General features: G+C 40.5%; 1 protein-coding gene across 1 annotated transcript in view; it reads right to left on the bottom strand.

Moving 5' to 3' along the window:
* Positions 1–19120, bottom strand: part of LOC115628935 — a 30485-nt gene extending 11365 nt beyond the window's left edge. The window contains exons 1-3 of the mRNA XM_030525207.1: positions 18202–19120; positions 11742–12108; positions 9939–10228 (exon numbers count right to left, since the gene is read on the bottom strand). Of these exons, the coding sequence (XP_030381067.1) occupies positions 9939–10228; positions 11742–12108; positions 18202–19120 (1576 nt within the window). The remainder of the gene's footprint in view (positions 1–9938; positions 10229–11741; positions 12109–18201) is intronic.
* Positions 19121–20174: the final 1054 nt, after the last annotated feature.

Raw genomic sequence — 20174 nt, 5'->3', positions numbered from 1 at the left:
TTTATATTATTTTATATAAATTATTAAAAACAAAGAAAGAATGGGACGCTTGCTTTTAACTTTTTAATGCGGAAAATGCGAACGATTTGGCGACAATTGTGCTTATATTTAGTTCTATTTTACAACTGACTTCAAATTAGGCTTACATGCTAAACTAAGCCTAAGGCGGCGAAAAAAGGGCGCGAGGCGACGTCCGCAAACGGCCGCTCTCGCGCTCTCTTTTCGCCCTAAACTAAAATTCAAATAATTCTCTTAAACTATCTTAATCTAAAGCAGCATCTGCGCCAACACCGGCCCCCTTGGAGGGACATCGTCCTTCAACGGGCAATGGCGCCAGCCGATGAATAGCCCTCCGTAGATTGCCACTACTCGTGGCGACGTCGGCCACCCGCACCTTCCCGTCTGTCCCGGCGTGAGTTGTGGTGACCCTGCCAAGTATCCACTTTTGTGGCGGCACGTTGTCTTCGGCCACCACGACGAGTTGTCCCACGACGACGTTGGGTTCCTCCTGAACCCACTTCGCTCGCACCTGGAGGCTCGAAATGTACTCCCGGGACCATCGCTGCCAAAACCTGTGCTTGAGACACGAGGCATTGCGCCATCGCCTTAAGCAGGTTTGGCTGTCGATGTCCGGGAGCGGTGGAGCTGGAGTCGCCAGAAGAGGCCGCCCGATCAGAAAGTGGCCCGGGGTTAGCGCCTCGCCGTCGCTGGGGTCCGCGCTGAGTGGTTCCAGTGGCCGAGAGTTCAGCACGGCCTCGACGCTCGCCAGGAGTGTTCCGAGCTCTTCTGCGGTCAGGAGCGCATTGCCCACCGTCCGTAGGAACAGGTGCTTTGCAGACTTGACACCTGCCTCCCATAGACCGCCGAAGTGAGGCGCTCTGGGTGGTATGTACGCAAACTCGCATCCTTTTCTTGATGCGAATTCGCGTACGCCTTCTGCCTCCTTCTCCCATCTTGCTCGGAACTCCTGCAGCTTCCTGTCGGCTCCCACGAAGTTCGTTGCGTTGTCGCAGTAAACTTTGCGAGGGACGCCTCTCCTGCCGACGAACCTTTCAAAAGCCAAGAGAAAAGCATCAGTGGTTAGATCTGATACAAGCTCTAAGTGAACCGCTTTCGAGGCAAAACAAACGAAAAGAGCCACGTACGACTTATACGGTGGCTTGCCACGGATGCGGAGCGTTGTGCTTATAGGGCCACAAAAATCAACACCACATACTTCGAACGGGTGGAACGGCTGGAGCCTGTCTGCCGGAAGATTTCCCATTACTTGGGAGGCCAACCGGGGCTTCCATTTGAAGCAGAGGATGCACGAACGTACTGTTCGGCGACACACTTCCTGAGCGTTAACCAGCCAAACTCGCTCACGAAGCAGGCTCACCAGCGATCTAGGGCCAGCATGGCAATTTGACACATGCAAATAAGATACGTACGATCTTATGAATTGCGACTTTTTAGAAAGCAACAACGGAAACTTGGCTTCATACGGGATAGGAGCATTTAATAATCTTCCCCCCACTCTCAGCAAGGAAAACAAGAAACCGTCTTCTCTAAACTCATGTAGAAATGGACTCAGACGCTGTAAGTTAGCGTTAAGTGTTCTCTTTTTTCGAACCTTGTCGATTTCGTCACCGAACTCATTGTTCTGGATGACTTGAACAATTTTGTTGAATACCAAATTGAGTTCGCTTGGCTTGGCTATAGGATCAAAGGGCTTCGAGACTTTTCTGCACCTTTGTATAAATCGAAAAACCCAAACGAACACCCTCAGCAATTTTGAATGTGACGAGTAGCTTTCGATAACTTCGAGAATATAATTGGCTTGCCGATCTGCGAGTAAAACTACAGCAGACTTACGAATTTCTAGGGCAGCTGAATTTTTAGGCGGCTCGAAGTGAGCATTCACAGGCCAATTTTCTTCCGATTCCATGAGGAAGGGTGGCCCTGTAAACCAAATGGAGCTACGCAACTCGTCTACATTACATCCTCTGGACACGATGTCTGCTGGGTTGGATTTCGTTGGGACATGTCGCCACGTTGCATTCTCGGACCACTCTTGGATTTGAGAAACCCTGTTTGAAACGAAAACTGACCATGCCGACGGATGCGACTTAATCCAGTGGAGCGTTATTTCCGAGTCAGTCCACATAACTATCTTGTCTATTGGAGAATTAAGCAACGGGCGGACTTGACGAAAAAGATCTGCGAGAAGGTGAGCTGCACACAGCTCAAGACGAGGCAAAGTTTTCGTCTTGAGTGGAGCTACTTTGGATTTTGAGGTCAAAAGTGACACTTTCCAACCATTCGCAGTCGAAACACGAACATAAATACAGGCGCCATAAGCTCGCATTGAGGCATCGGCGAACGCATGTATTTGAATGGGTGACTGCGTATCTGTATGGACGAATCTAGGGACTTGAATACCGCTGAGGTTCAACAAATTCTGCTTAAATGAGTCCCAAACTGTATGAAGATTCTCAGGGATGGATTCGTCCCAATCTAGTTTTTGTAGCCACAAATCTTGCAGCAACATTTTTGCTTTGGTGATCAGCGGGCAAAGAAGGCCCAGAGGATCGAAAAGCCTGGCAGTCACCGATAATATGTTCCGTTTTGTCGAGCGGAGATCTAGGAAGGAATTTTCCAACTGGAACTGAAATACATCTTCCTTCGGCAACCACATAACGCCGAGCGTTTTGGTTGGGTCTGAGTCGACTGTGGCTACTGGAATAACTGTGCTATCAAATGCGGACAGTTCCGAGCAGTTCGAAAACCACTTTGCCAATTCGAAGCCTGCACTTTGAAGAACGTGCGACACTTCTGCTCGAAGCTTTTTTAGCTGTTCAACGCTTTCAGCACCAGTTAACATATCGTCGACATAAAAGTCGCTCCGAATAACTTCAGCAGCTGTTGGATGTGAGGAACGGACCATTTCACTCAGCCTTGTTAAACACCGCACCACCAAGAACGGAGCTGGCGACGTGCCATACGTTACAGTGTTTAACCTGAAGATTTTCAAAGACTCAGACGGATCTCTTCGCCACACTATGAGCTGATAGTTTCTATCTGCTTCGTGCACCATCACCTGACGGTACATTTTTTTAATGTCTGCCGCTAAGGCGAACTTTCGCAAACGAAAACGAAGCAGCGTAGAATAAAGCTCCTCCTGAATTGTTGGACCGACCATTAAGGTATCATTCAACGCAATTTGAGTGGACGTGCGGCAAGAGGCATCGAAAACGACACGCAACTTGGTCGACGTGCTTTGAGGCCGCAGGACACACTGATGCGGAATAAAATAGTGTGGAGTATCTGGAATTTTGTTGTCCGTGGAGGACATGTGACCGAGCGAAACATACTCGTCCATGAATTCCAGATACATGCTTTTCATTTGAGGGTCTTTTGACAACCTCCTTTCAAGCGACAAAAAACGACGTTTCGCAATTTCATACGATGAGCCAAGATTTTTTGGGTCAGATTTAAAAGGTAACCGTACCTGAAATCGACCAGACGACAAGATTTTTGTATTATCAACAAAGTGTTGTTCACAAAGCTGTTGCTCAGGTGAGAGAATTTTCGAATTATTAGGCAAGTCCTCAATGGACCAAAACTTTTGTATCGTTGAGTCTATCGAAAGTAATTGTTCTTCTTGGCAACTTAAATTCGCTGCTCCTTCTATACTCGTTGTAGGTTGAGTAGAGCATCTGCCTGACACTATCCAGCCGAGAAGCGTTTTTTGTAATGTGGGAGACTCAGGGCCTTGCTTTATTTGGCCTACCGACAATAAGTCGAAGAATGACTCTGCTCCAATTAGCATATCAATTTTTTGCGGCTTATGGAATTGAGGATCGGCCAATTGAATATTTTTGGGGACCCTCCACCCGCTGGTGTTCACCGCTTGATCGGGATGATAACCAGAAATCGATCCCAAGATCCAAAAATCTGCGGAAAACTCGCTACAATTGACACGCGACTTCACCACTGTATGAATTCTTTTCTTGGCACGCGCATTGGTGTCTCCAATGCCGCGCAAGACCATACACGTATCCTCTCGTCTGAGCTGTAGCTTTTGAGCTAGATCCTCAGTCACAAAGTTGACTTGTGACCCAGAATCTAACAATGCTCTTGCTAAAACGAAATCGCCACTTTTCGTTTTAACGCTCACGACTGCTGTTGCAAGAACCATTCTATCCGAAGCAGTCGCATGCATGGCATGCGAAGTGGAAGAGCTATCTTGAAGATGTAGTGGCTGAGAGGGTGGTGGTAACGCAAGATTTGTGCTAGCAGTATAAATATGTAGCAGTGTGTGATGAGAACGTTGGCACACGCTACATTTCTTTGCCTTACACTTCGCTACTGTGTGGCCTCGTCGAAGACAGTTTATGCACAAAGGCGCACCTTTAGCGAAGTCAAACCTTTGCTGCACTGACAAGGCAATATATGCCTGGCAATTGCCAATCGAATGGTCAGCTGAATTGCAAAATTGACAAAGGTTATTCTGTTCGTTTTTGGCAGCAACGAACGAATGATTTATCCTGCTAGCATTTTTTACTTTTTGAGTCTGAGTGTTATTGTTCGACTGGCTGCCCTTCGCTTGAGCTTTACTAGCTTCTTCAGCAACAATATGCTGGTAGCGTCTGTTAAGAGCAGTCTCACAATCTCGCCATAGTGGGAGCGTTGTGTAGTCGAGCTGCTCTTCCCACTTCTTTTTTGTGGTAGGATCGACTTTGCCCATAACTAAATAAATTAAAATGGCATTAGCGATTTTCTTGTCGTCACCAATTGACAGAAGTGAGTCATAGGTGGCCGACACTGTGTCGATCAGGCTTCTCAAAGCTGACGCAGATGGCTGGGAAATCTTTTGCAGATTGAAAAGTGTCGATATGTTATCGAAAAATATTAGGCAGTCATTATCGTACACCCGCTTTAGACTTTCAAGGGCTTTGCTATAATTGTCTTCCGTCACTTGGAAGGCGCGAACTGTGCCTAAAGCGTCACCAGCCAAACATGATATTAAGTGATTGAATTTTTCAATATCATGCAGTGTGTCATCATTGTGAACAAAAGTTTCAAAAAGACTCATGAAATTTTTAAATTCAGAATGCTTGCCGCTAAAAGTTGGAAGAGCGACCGCTGGCAATCGACACCTTGGCTTTTTTGAAGTAGGCGGTGCAATACCGTTTGCCGAACTTGAATTGTCGATGCTTTTTCTTCTTAGTTTTTCCAGCTGGCCTTTTAATAAGGATTTGGTCATAATGCAAGTTTCTTCCAACTCTTCACGGTAGTCATCTTCTGTATCTTTTGCTTCAATTTTGCTTTGCAATATATTTGCAGTTTCTATATGAGTTGTTAGAAGCTCTAACCTGCATTCTAACTCGATTGGCTCTAACGAAATTGAGCCTTCTTTTAATTGCCGTTGCATACGACATATACTCCTCATACAGCCCTCGCGCTTCCTTTTAAGTTCTTCGATCAAGTCCTTACTCATATTGATTTAAGGTTTTACTTTGATCGAACGAAAATTGTCGAGTGACAAACGAGAAATCGAAAATAATATGCTGTTCTCAGCAAGTGTAGGGGAGCGCAACAGATGGTCGTCTAGCAGTGCGAACGAAAACGAGAAGAACTGCAGTTGACTGACCGTCGAAGGCAATACTTTTGAAAGCAGCAGCGAAAGTGGCGACAAACGAAAAGAATAATTCTAATACAAATGCCTTGTGTGCGTTAGCAGAACAGCTAATTCTTATGCATGTATTATGCGAAGCGCAGGCAAACAAAAAATGCAGCAGCTTAAGCGCGAACACGACAGCAATGTATTAGCTATGTTATGTATGCGAGTATGTCGGTATATATTTACATATGTAATAACGACAACGGCGAATTTGATGAGAACAACGAGAGCAAGCAACAAACGAAAACTGCCGACGGTTGGCTGAGATTGACGTGGGGGGGGGGATGCCGTATGTAAAAGTGGCTATGTATATTTATGTATGTATGTATGTATAACAAAATCAAACGACAATAAATTGGCACTTTAAATAATTGCCTATAGCGGTTCACTTTTATTTAATATTAGTACGACATGCGATTTATATTTGTGTTAATTATGCTCAACTATCTACCGTATTATATTATGGTCACGTATGTGCCAAAGGTTGAAAGTTGAAGGCCGAAATAAGCAATTCGCTGGTTAAATTCCACTTTCAAACTTTAGCACAGTACCTGTGAAGTCGACTTTGGCTCAGGAACTTCCCTTTGGTCGACTTGACTCATCCTCCAATAATCCAGTTGACGTGACAGCAACACACACACTCCCCAGTGCAGCAACAACAACACGACCGACGCGGTTCCGCACAAATTAAAGTTTTTAATTAAAAAAAACAAGCAAGTCCCTGCTCGGGCGCCAATGAAAATTTATATTATTTTATATAAATTATTAAAAACAAAGAAAGAATGGGACGCTTGCTTTTAACTTTTTAATGCGGAAAATGCGAACGATTTGGCGACAATTGTGCTTATATTTAGTTCTATTTTACAACTGACTTCAAATTAGGCTTACATGCTAAACTAAGCCTAAGGCGGCGAAAAAAGGGCGCGAGGCGACGTCCGCAAACGGCCGCTCTCGCGCTCTCTTTTCGCCCTAAACTAAAATTCAAATAATTCTCTTAAACTATCTTAATCTAAAGCAGCATCTGCGCCAACAGTATGAAAGGAAGTGTGGACATACTATACTTATTTATTTTATTTATTTTTTTTATTACCATCATAAATTAGTTCGCACATTTGCCGTCGCTATCCCTTCCCTTGTCTCTTTGCTTGCAAGTCTGATAAGCATAAATAAATGGATATTATAACTATCATAGAAACTACTTTTCCAAGCTTCATAGACATAGTTTCCACGGAGGTTTCATTCTAAATGATACTAATCGTGGGGAAAATTAAAACTTCCTTAGAATCAATAGTAAATCAAAATTGTTTATGGAACTTGAAGATTCTGGAGAGCCCCCTGTACTCTTCATATACGTGTACATGACACTGACACCGTCCATAGTCAAGGTATGACTGTATCCACACGCATACACACATACACACACACACACACACACACACACACACAAACATTCACCAAGCCACTTGCACATGGTTGGGTCTAGGCTGGAATGAACTGGCAAGATCAGCAAAAAATGTTTGCAAATTTTATTTTATAGCATTTTCACAAGTGGAAAGTGGCTCGATGGCAAGCAAGGAAGTAGGGGGCGGATTTGGCCAACTTAAATAGCAGCCAGGCAAATGGTATATGTGTGTGTGATGTGTGTGTATGTGTGCGTTTGGGTTGTATGCATGGATTGGCCATTCGTGCTAAGCAAATAGCTTCGTTTGTTATTTTGCTCTATCAATATTTGACTTTCGGCTTGTTTTGGGCTACGAAATTACCGACAACATAACAAAAATACAAGCTACAAACATTTTTATGTGTGTAGTATGAGTACACAAGCACACACACACACACACACACACACACACACACATACATATGCACATATATACACTAAAACGCACACGTTAGCAAGGCAAGAAGAACAGCATTCTGAAATGCAGGAAGAGCGAGCCTTAAACGATTGCCAGCAGTATTTTAAATACAAGTAGAAGTGTGTCATGCGAGTATATACTACAAGTATATGTATATGTATTGTAGTATATAACAATAAAAATATACATTGCGATGAACGCTTAGAAGGCATACGAGTATGCAGATATTTATAGATGCCTTTGAGTCAACGAAATGCGCCAGTAAATAACAGTTTTTAAATTAAAATAATGGCTTGTATTATATACATAAATAAAATGTAACGTCTTTGCAATGCACTTACGTTTGTATCGAATAAATGTTATTAATCAAGGACCTAATCCCTTGCATTTATGTATGTTAACGAGCCCTAGATGCAAGTACTAATTGCAAATTCAAACAAAACTCCTTGTCTACAAGTATCTTTCACTCAAAAATATAAATCTTGGAAAATATGCACAAGTTTTGGGGAAATATTTAATGAAATATTTGCCTGCAATTGTTGTGAAAATTTTAGACAAACTGCTGTACCTTATGGTAGTATATGCTTCAGTAATTGTAAGCTAATAAAAGCTTTTAGAAATCTAATAAAAGGTATAAGAAAATGAGAAAAGACTCACATTCAAGTTATTGAATTTAAAAAAAAAAACAATCAATGGCCAATTGCAGTTTCCACGTTCTACTTGTATGTATGTACGTATGAATGAAAGGCTAGGTTTCGGGAACGGCTCAACACACATAGACCTACTTGTAATTTGGTATGTAGACTCTTATAATTTCCAGGCAACACGAGTTTTATTTTTTCCATGCAAATTATGTAAGAGCGAAAAGGAACCATCTCCGACCCCATAAAGTATACAAATATATTCGTAATGAGCATGAGAGAAATCGATCTATAGTATCCGTCTGCTTTGATGAAATGAAACGAGTTTAATTTATTTATTTTCCACCCGTCCCCCGCCACATAATTTCATCAATACTGTCCATACCATTAATCCAAAACTACACACGTTAACAAAACTTTGTAAGCATAATTATAATTCTAATACATATATAATTTTCTACTTTTGTTTAATATTTTTTGTCATATCTAATTATTGTTTGCCTTAAATTTGAATCGCCCCTCACATAATGTAACTTTCATAGCCAATTATTGCTTTCTATTTGTACCAACAAACATATCATACCGTAATTTGGCTGCGTCAGGGCTCTCTGGCTCTCATTATCATACTGTAATTCTCAGCGCTCTCTTGCTCTCAGCATAATTTGGCTGCGCTCTCTTGCTCACATTGCAGCGGCTGATCTGCAAATGCAGCTGCAACTGCATTGTTAGGGCCTTGCGCCAGCCGAACTAGAGCCTTCTATCGACTCGCATATTAAATTGTTGCTCTTCTTCTAGCCCCACAAGTGGTGAATTCGCTCTCGCTGTTTTTTTGTTGTTTCGGCGAAGCAAGACAGTGGATCATATTTTTTGTTGTTGAAATGCAACTTGTTTCTTTGCTGGTTTCCCAGGACAACATTTATTTTAAGCTTTTTGTGTGTACGAGTATATTGATTTGATTTTTAATATTTTCATTCATGTACCCACTAGTAGTCAGTGAATTATAACTGTATAGACACTATCTTGATTAAATATTGCACGATGTATTAAAATAATAATTTATGATCATCAGAACAACTACAACAAGTCCAACTCTGTTCCATTTTAATAAGAAATAGTGCTTCAATAACGAATGTGTGGTCGACTTCAGATTGCGTAATTTCTTTCTAAAGATTTACGCGACCAGAATTATTTATTTCTACATTCCTAGTGTTATCTTTACTGCTGACAATTTTGTAAGCGTTAAAGGACTCAAAAGCTCAGCACTTCATAGTCTTTTAGCTGTGGACTGTGGTCCATTATAATTTATTTATGTACTTAGAGAATTTTGATGTTCTTGAGGCATATCTGTGCATACTTATGTAATGCAGATGTGTGAGTATATACCCACATAGGCGACGTACATATATCAGACTTTTCTTGGGGCACACTACCTTTTAAAACATTGAACAAGTCCAGTTAAGTAATAAAGTGCGCCTGCTCTGAGTGCAACTGCGGGGCAGCCACACAGCCGTGACAGATGAGTGCAGCCGCATGACATGTGGCACGCCGTGACACGACTTGAACCCGTGCTATGGCCTCTGATATAAATGTAAGGAGCATCGCACTTGGCGTAAAACAAATTTCCGTTCATGGGGCATAAAATTTATGGGACACATACACGGGCACATAAAGAGGGTCATACGAGTATATACAAACCTACCTACATACGAGTACGTACTATACATATGTACGTATGTATGTATGTAGAGCATGCGACTACTGCACGGCACTTACCAATTGTGGTCAGAACGGTCAGCGAATACAAAAACGCTTTGGCAAAATTCCACTCGTGAGGCGGTCCGCCACCGCCACCCAGACGATGGTGATGAAAATGTGTATGTAGAAGTACAGCTTCCGTAGCAGGATTGTTGCCAGAGCCACCAGGACCGCCGCCCCCACCGCCAGCCACCGCAGCATGGCCATGGCCAGAGGCCACATCGTCGTGTGATAATTGCAGCATAACATCCTCGTTCAGTCTCTTGATTAATTGGTCTTGAAACTTGGCAATTTCAAGTGCGGCTAATCTGGATGTGCGAGAGGAAGAGAGCGGGGGAGCGGGGGAGAGAGAGAGCGGAAGTATGGAGAGCGGTTAATAAAAGCTTTTACACCGAGCGAAAAAATGTATGTTAATTAATAGAAATATGTAAAGCCCTTACTCTTCCAGCTGTAATAAAAAAATATTTTTATAGCTGGCGCAATGGTTGCCTTTTTTAAAAAAAAAAAATATTTAGTAGTGGCTCCCATGTATTGATTTATTGCCAAATATTGACCGATAGTTTAACGGATAACCAGACGGAAAAGTTTAGTTAGGCAAATAAAAATAATGGAGTTCCCTGATAGATTCAGGGCTAATTCTGGATCTTGTTCCATAATATCTAAGTAGTCAAAACTCAAAATTGTTTAAAGTATTATTGTTTGAATTAGAGCTCGAAATTTCACAATTTCCTATCCATATATTTTAATATTTTAATCTATTACATTAAGCAGCTATCTAAGTTTTTCTGTAGACCCTCATAATTTAAATCATTTATTCGCTAGATAAATGGAAGTAAAACTCTGGCAACGAATCCAGGCTCTTTACTTCAATTAATAAATATAGTATTCTTATAAGGCCAGGTTAAAAATGTCTTATTCTTTATAGAGAAAGCTCTTGGAGCATTCAAAACACGTTAGTTTTCAAACTAATAAATACAATTAGACACAATGTAGGAAAATTAGTTCATTGCAGGAGTACCCGTTTGGGGCAGATGCCAAAGCGGCAAATATTAAGTTTTCTGAAGGGTTGCTATACAATGTGTTTATGCCTTCTTCATTTTTTTTTAACATTTCGTACAGTAAGCTTTACTTGAATGGGAACAGCGGACAATTATAACTTGATCTATATTTATTTTCTTTTATTTATTTATTTAAGTGAGGAATCGGCCCTAACTAAACTATTAAGCCTTTAAGTTCTCCAGATTCAAATCATGGTGCAGCGTAGAACCCCTGACGTATCAGTTCCCCCTAGAAAGAGTACGTAAAAGTGTTTATTCTGGACTGTTTGGTTCAACGCCGCAGCCAATCCCTAAATCTGGATGCCATAATAACTCCATGGATTGATGATGCATCGACAGACGGCACTCTTACGCCTTAGAATGCCTTTCTTTACTAAGTTTAACTTCCCCTATTTCTTGGTTAGTGTCATAATGATTTTGACTCTTTTGTCCTGACATTTTAGGTACCATCATGTGTTTAACTCCGGGAAAGAAGTACTATACTTATTTGCAATGAATTATTTTGTATTTAATTTACAAAACTTAATTTGAAATATGTGTTAATTTATTTGCTTATATTATATGTTTATTGTATGATTGCTTCACTGTAGACACAATCTTAATTTCCACTTACTATAATGTGCAAAATAAAATGAAGAACTGGCTTTTAAGCTGTCGTAGGTTTCGACTGCTTTTTCTTCGAGGGTCTTAGAAACGTTTTTAGAGTGTACACACAAGCAGAGATGTACACATAGAGACGGATTTATGGTGGCCGCCTACTTACTTTGTCCAGTTCTCTTTGTAGAGTATGTTCAGCGACACGGTAATGTCCCAGATATTCTCAATGGTGCGCTGTCGTACATCATAGGTATCCGGTGATAAGGCGAACTGTGGCGCCGCATCCTCGCCATAAACAAAATCATTGGATGCCGAGCTGCCCTCGGGCAGAACTCCATGTGCGAAGGCCACTGCAGCGGCCACGGTGTCATTGTCCCCGTGCTGCAGTTGTTGCTGATGTTGCGGCTGTCGCTGCTGTTGTTGATAGATGCTGCCATCGCCTGCTGCCATATTGCGCTTGGTGGAGGCCAGAGTGTGTTGCTGGTGGAGTAGCGCCGAGTCCTCGTTCTCAATCGTTAGAAATATGAAGGAGCCTGCAATAGAGCACACAAAACAGAGTGAGAGGGGAGACAGAGAGTGAGTGTGTGTGTGTGAGTGAGTGAGTGAGTGAGTGAGAGAGAGAGAAGGCATGTGTTGGAGAGAGAATTAGACTGCAAGTAAGTGACCCGCACGAAATGAGCGTCCTCGTCGTCCTCGTCCTCGTCGTCGTCGTCATCAGTCAGGCACACACATTGACACTTTGCTGGCGGCAAACTACAACTCATTTGTGTTGTCAGTTGTCCGCTGTTGTCCGTTATTGTCCGTTGTCCACTTCCTAATGTCCGTTGGTCCTGTTTTTCACTTTGTGTGCAGTGCTTTGGTTGCTGCCACTTCTCCTGCTCGAGCGAGGTCAGACTTGCTTTATTAGAGCGCAAGCGGCTCATGTAGTCGCTGTTAATGGGCGGCACATCCACACACATCCCCATTCACACACACACACACACACAGTCATATGTACATATGTACGCTTGTATGTGCATAGTCCTTTCACAAGGGTCACATGCAAACAAAGTCAAAGTGCCAGCATTTGTCATAATGGAGCATTGATGAGCCAACATTTCTCATATTTCCCAACCACAGTCGATTTTGCTTAAATTAGGCAAAGTGGCTCCCGGCAGGAGCAAAACGAAGGCACAACATAGGGCAGAATCTCTTTTGCACTGGCAGGACAAAACGCAATACCAAAGGTCCACCCTTGCTACGTTCTTTAAAATAGTCGAACTGGAATAGTTAATGTTGACCTGGCAAAGAGCCTACAATATGTAAGGCATCCTAAGTGGGTCCGTCCTTGGACCTTCAATGCATTCATACCTAAGCATTCAAAGTACAATTTAATTTTCTTTCATACTCACGATTGTTGCAAATTTGTTTTTGTAAATCAATTAAATATGCCATGACTGTCCTTTTTAATCGACTTCAAAAAAGGAGGAGGCTATCAATTCGTGTGTTTATTTTTTTTATGTTTCTTTCTCCATTTGCATGCTGATGCAATAATAATACGAGAATACTTTAAGAAATAGTTGCTTACAAATTAACTCTTGCTTTTCATCCATAACTATGTATGTACTTGTAGTTACGAAGCTAAAAAAACAATAATTGAACCTACACTATTATAGAAGAATATTTGCGTAATATTTTTTTCTTTTTAATGAATATCAATTGATGTTAAAATGGTTTGAATATTTTTTTGTTAAGACTGTTGTTTATTTAAAGTAATTCTTTGATATTTGAACTGCATTTATAAGGGACTTGTTTGGGAAATAAATAAAAGTACGAAAGCAGCCTATCCGCGTGAGTAAATCATGAGTTCTAATGCGAACCTCCTGCTACTCTCTTATTTAAAATAAATTCCACTCGTGCACTCTTCTCTTGACTATATCTATACCAGTTGGTCATGAATGTGAGCAATTTTATACCTGCACAAGGGTAAAAGGTATTACTTAGTTTAGAGCGAATGTCTGTAACATAGAGAAGAAAGCGTGGCAGACACCACATACTATATATAATTCATCAGTATGGCAGATTGAGTCGATCTACATATGTATTTCCATTTGTTTCCCAAGCCAAACTTGGTATTCAGATTCCTCCTATGTAAGTTTTCTGATGCACCTCCTTACTACCTCGCATTTAGTGATTTCTCTTGGAATTTCGTACTCAAATTTGGCAAAAATATAAGCTTAAAAAAATAATTCTGCACATATCCTAATATACTTGTATGTTCCGATTTTAAAGTGCACATTCAAATTGTGTGAGAAACTTAGAATAGGGAACCATTGTTCTTATCTGCTCTTTAGCAGTGAACAACACCATGTGTTAATAACTATAATTTAGTGTTTTTTTTTATTAAACCGTAAATGTGTAGTAGCGCTAATGCAGTGTAAATTTAATTTTGACGCATGTCTGTCATCTTGCTAATGTCTGCGTGTAGTTGTTACAACTGATATGCAGAGACATACTTGTAATATATGTGAGTATACATAAGCATATGATCCACATGTACATATGTATTTATGTATATATGTGCATATGTATGCATACACGCATACACTGTGTCATATTTATAATGTGCGCGCGCCATTTTGTCAAGTTTTTGAAACTTTTTGTTGCTTTTGTTGGCCGCCAAAAGTTTTTGTCACTCCCGCTGCTGTTGCTTTGGGCCTTTAGCCATTATGGGCCTGCAAATGATGTTGTTGAATGATGAGTTGATGTTACACACACACACAGACACACACAGACAGACACACCAAATACACATATACATGTATACAAATGGTTGCGGAAAAGCCAACACATGTCAAAGTTAAAAATAATACATACATACATGCGTATAAATATATATCTGTGTGTATATATGTATAACAATGATAAAACCCAACTTTAACTGAAACGTGCAATATGAAGCGTGAGGGGGCACAAGGCGGGCTTAGCCATGAAGTGGTCCAAGGAGCAGGAGTAAGTTGGAGTGCTGGATGTACGCTGTGAAGTGAAAAGAATCTGGCTGTGTTTCTAGCACATACTCTAAGGAAATTCGAGGACTGTTTGACTGGTACCTTTGACATTTGATATCAGACAGCAAAATAATAGAATAACAACTAGCCCAAGGAAATTGAACACCATAAATGAATGCTGATTACATGAGGTTATTTTTCAATATAGCTTATATATCCTATTGAAATCGAATTGTTCTTTGAATTTTGCTTGAATTTTTTCAAGCATTCACTTAAAATTTTCCTGACTGGTTGTTAACTGATATTTTTGACTGATTTTTATTTGCAGCTCATCGAATTTTCTGAATAAATAAATGCTTGTTTTCTCGAAATAATGCCATTTTGTTTGTCTTGTATTACTCGACTTAATCAGGCTCTTAAGTTAAAGTTTCGTTTGAGCATAATTCTGCAATAGTTTACAAATAAATAATAGCCTGCAAATAATTTAAACAGCCCACCAATTCGGTTGCGTCGCTACAAAAACACACACGCACTCACATATTAACGCACACAAAAAAGTTACAAATTTGTCGGGCAACTTGAAAGTTTTGTTGAAGCGTTAAAATGCGCACTCGAAACGACAACGGGCAAGAATACAGGAACAATGGCAAATGGCAAATGGCAGGGACTATGACATGACAGCGATGGGCAACAGGCAGCATACACATGCACAGACACAGACACAGACACACACATACATATATACACATTGGCATGCATGATGTCGTATTGTCATGTCCTGACGTCACACGCCGTCGCCTAGCGAGAGTTAAATAATTGTTTATGTCATTTAATGATTTGCCCCAACAAGCGACACACGAGTAGGCATGAGACACGCAAGAATATTTTGACAAACTTTTTATTTTTTTTTTGTCAGCTGTTGTGCAAAATGTTGTGTTTTGTCAAATACACACACACACACAAACACACACACACGCACACACACACATACATGCACTTCGATTTGTTTAAAGCTTTTTATAAAACATGTGTTGCCTTCTGCATGTCTCTCGATCTCTGCCCCATCCGTTCTTTTTAGCTCGATATTTCGCTTCAAGTCCTTGACGCTTGTCAACGCAGCCGTTGTGCTTTGGCTTGTCGTCTTTTATAAAACAAATAGACACATGTATGTACATATGTGTATGCGTACATGTGTGTGTGTGTGTGCTTGCGTGTGTACATACTATACTATACATACATATGTACATATACATATGGTATGCACATATATACATATGCCTTGGTTTTAATATGGGAGCGCACATAAGTATGCTACAGAAGTTTGCGACAGAAGGCCGCCATTTTGTGTTTACTTTTGGCCTGCGTCTAAATGATTAATTAAATTTATCACGTTGTCATGCGGTGAAGCAGCCATTTCTGCCATCTCTGCCATTGCTGTCTCAGCTTCTTCCTGTCCTGCTTCTTCTTCTCCCTCCTGCTGTCATTTGTTTCCATTGTTGTTGGTAATTTAAACGTCGAAGTCTTGACAAGATACATTAACCATATACATAACCATTAACCATATAGCAGTATACCTACATATACATATGCACAGCTGCCGTTTTGTATGTGTATCTGCATCTGTTTACATATCTGTTTGTGGCACATGTTCGTTTCACGCTGTGCCCCAAAACCTAACAATACACATTGTCAATTCATATTGTTGACACACACGCACACACACACACACAAACTTCCACAACAAAAAAAAAAAAAAATGAATTCAAGTTTTGCATCAAAGAAACGGCGTGTTAATTAGACTGAACCCGTGGGCATAACAACAACGACAGCAGCAGCAACAATAACAATAACGACAAAGATATATGCAATTATTATTTTGGATTTTATAACAAGATCAAACGAATTTACTTGAACACCAGCAGCACAAAAATGCATTATAACTTACAAAAATGATTGTAGGAAAAATATATTGTAGTGAAAAGAAACAACATTTTAATTTATAAATACACAACCATTGTGACAGAACGCATGATTGAAGAAATTTCAATGATACCATATAATCAGATCTTAAAAATAAAAATAAATATTTTTAAATCCTAATAGTCTTTCAGCATATTTTTAAATAAATGGGTTATACATATCTGCACATATATAATTTTAAAAAAATATAAAATAATAATAAAGAATAATAAAAATGTTGAATAAAATTAATTATATGAAAATGCAATATGAAAATTGAATAATTTAAAAGTAACCTGATACTTGATAAAGCTACGATAAGGTTTATAAATAAATATATTCATATTTCATAAAAACTAAAAGCTACATATCAAATAATTATGAGTTAATAATGTAAGAATGAATGCTTATGCTAGATCTGCCAAATCTTAATCTTAATATGTTAACTGCATCGATCCTTTTCAATGTTTTCAAAAATAAAATAGACGTATCCTTAAGTGAAACAAATTAAATTTGATTGCCATTTTCAATAATATCATACATTATCAGCTTCACTTTCAAGTAATGATGTGCTAATTCAAGTATGCATTTAACTTTATATGATAAGTCGATTCTCGAAAATTAAATCGAGTTTTCGCAAAAATGTTCATCAACAAATAGATTCTTTTTGCAGCTCTAGCCAGGGCCTGTTTACCAATGAAAGGTAAAAAATAAAAAGTTTTTATGGAAAAGTCTCAGATTACAAAAAATATTTGCTTTTTAAAGTAACAGTTTAAAATGAACGTAAGTTTCCTAAAGTCCAAGTGCAGAGCCATTTCGATATAGTAGTTGAGATGTATAGTTTGGTTGGAATTTTGGCCCACAGAAATATTATCTGCCCCTCCTGTCAATTAAAAGGCAATGTTCATTTATTAACTCGCAAATTAAATGGTTTTTTGGCCATATCATTCCACTTCGATGAATTTTAAATCTAAATAACTTGTCAGCTTAGATGATTTTGAATTTAGTTCGAATCCATTACATATAATCAATGTTCAATGAATTCCATTTCATTTAATGCTGCATTTAATAATGTTAAAATTTTTTGAGGCATTTTCAAATCATTTTATATGGTTTTAAAGCATTATTTATTATTAATTAAAGTTTTCTATTTCAGCAGTTTTTCGACAAAAAAGTCCCCTAATATTAATTACGAGGTTATACTAGTTTTGTGCGAATGTATGTAACACACAGAAGACGGCGTGGCAGATCCCACAAAGTATATATATTCATGTCCGTCTGTCCGTCTGTCCGTCCGTCTGTATGAACACAAAGATCTCAGAAAGTATAAGAGCTAGTTTTAAAAAACTTTGTCAGGAAATTGTATTTTCATTCCTTACATTAAGATAAAAATTTGTTTAGTCTCAGAAAATTTATGATATGCGCTCTGATTATAAAATGGAAAAATATTAAATATTAAAATGTTGCATCACATTATAAAGTTTATAGATAAAAGCACGATATTTTTTTGCTGAACGATTCGGTGGGTAGCCAAATGGTTAGGTAGACTCTTTCTAGTCCGAGCACACGATTTCTGCCCTCGTATTGTTTCAAATGCAACGTTGCAAGTACACACACACACACACACACACACACATACACATACAGACAGACAGACAGACAGACACTCTTTACACTTACCCAATAGCGTGTAAGCCAACAGCAGCGTGCAGATTCCCAAATTAGTGAGCAATGCGGACCAAACTGTTTGGGCCGTTTGTTTGCGTTTCTTTGATTTGGTTGCGTAGCTTGGTGGCGCTTTCCCACCACCACCACCACCACCACCACCACCAGCAGCACCACCTCCACCCGTTCCACCGCCACCTGCACCATTTGTGGCACCTTCGGAGCTGAAGCAGGCGCACCAACGACCGCTTGCATGAGCCTGTGCCTGGCGCTGTCTCTGCCGCTGCTGCTGTTGCTGTTGTTGTTGTTGCTGCTGATGCGTCTCCTTGCGCTGCTGAACTGGGGGCCTAGAATTGGCGGCCGAGCTGACTGTTGTGGAGCCGACAGAGGTTGGCGGCGGTGCCGGCATGGTCAGCGTTAGGGTTGGTGTGCTCAGCTGCAGGGGCATCATCTGTGGGGGCGGTTGCGAGGGCGTCGGAGCCACAGTCAAGAGCTTCGCGTTACTCTTGAGCGTGCCGCAGTTGTTACTCGTACTGTTTCCGCTCGGGAGAGCCGACTCGCCGGGATAGCCCATGGTGGAGACGGGTACCGATACGGGATACTTTAGGATGCCGGGTGGCTGAACCGCGGTGGCTACCTCGATGTCCTCCAGTGTGGGCATCGGCAGAAGCGGCGTTTTGAATGTGCTCGTTGAGGGGGGCGAGGTGACCAGCAGGGGAGTAGGCGGGGCTGTCGATATGGTCGCTATGCTGGGCATTCCGATGGTCATGTAACTACTAGACGGTACCACATTCGCGTATTGGAGTTGGGCCATGGCGGCGTTGGCCGATGATGCCGCCGCGCCCACGTAGCTGTCAGCGGTGTTCAGCTGCGAGGGCGGCGGCGGTGGCGGCAGCTGCTGTGTGGCACCAACTGATTGTTGCTCGACATTCATGTTGATATTGCGTTGAAGTGTGGCATTGGTTGTTGTTGTTGCTGTGCTCTTCTCTGGTTAAAACTGTAAAGAAGGGAGAGCGAGATTAAGTTGGAGATGAAAAACCTATTGACTTTATTTTATTTTTATTAGCAGAATACAAGTATTCCCCTCCCCACACACATATGTATTTAGCAATGGCTTCCAAATCACAATAAAAACCCCATTGCCCATTCTAAATGTTTGCAAATTTGTCAAGCACATCCTGCAAACCTTTGCAGGTTAGACTTTCAAAGGAGCACAAATACGCTGATCACGTGCCTTTCCATTTCCTCCACCGCACGAAAAGGACAGAGCTGCCCTGCAAACTTTCTAACGTCATTGCGGGGAAAAAACTCTTCATTTACAGTTGGGTGACAAAACTCGATTCGACCCACATGGCTGCTGCAAACGGCCCGGATGTGGCAAAAAAGTCTGTAACTTAGTTTTTGTCACTGTTTAACGGTATGCGGGCATCGATGTGCATATGCGAGTAGTGAGTATGAGCAGATAGGAGCGTATCCAGAGCGGTATACGGATTCGAAAGTATCCGAATAGCGGAATGTGGCAGCGGCTGCGTAAACTTTAAAAAATCAGATCACATCTTAACAATAAGTGTATTGCATTTAAGTAGTTAACCTTTTTTGGTTGAGAGTTTTAGAACATGAATTGAACAAATTGAACAAATATTATTTGTCGCAATTATTGCTCAGTTAAATACGTTTTTTAATACCTAACGAGCCTTCTAACTTTTTATTTAGTTGTATTTTGAAGAAGCTATGTATTTAGAAACTTACAAAATCTGATCAGATCCTAACAAAAAGTGTATTCATTTAAATAGTTTTCTATTTTAAGTTGAACATGAATTGCTTTGAGGTCAACAAATACTTTTTGACGCAATTCTTGCTCAGTTTAATCAGTTTTTCAAAACCAAATGATCCTTCTAGCTATTTCTTTAATTGTGTTTGGAAGAAGCTATGTATTTAGTAGCTAGCTTGTTTACTTTTTTTAGTTAAGAATATAGGAACATGAATTT

Source organism: Scaptodrosophila lebanonensis, unplaced genomic scaffold, assembly GCF_003285725.1.
Source record: "Scaptodrosophila lebanonensis strain 11010-0011.00,11010-0021.00 unplaced genomic scaffold, SlebRS2 tig00000129-arrow-arrow-pilon, whole genome shotgun sequence".
NCBI classification, from domain to species: Eukaryota; Metazoa; Arthropoda; class Insecta; order Diptera; family Drosophilidae; genus Scaptodrosophila; species Scaptodrosophila lebanonensis.
The sequence above is the reverse complement of the archived record's forward strand: the minus strand, read 5'-3'. Positions and strand labels throughout refer to the sequence as shown.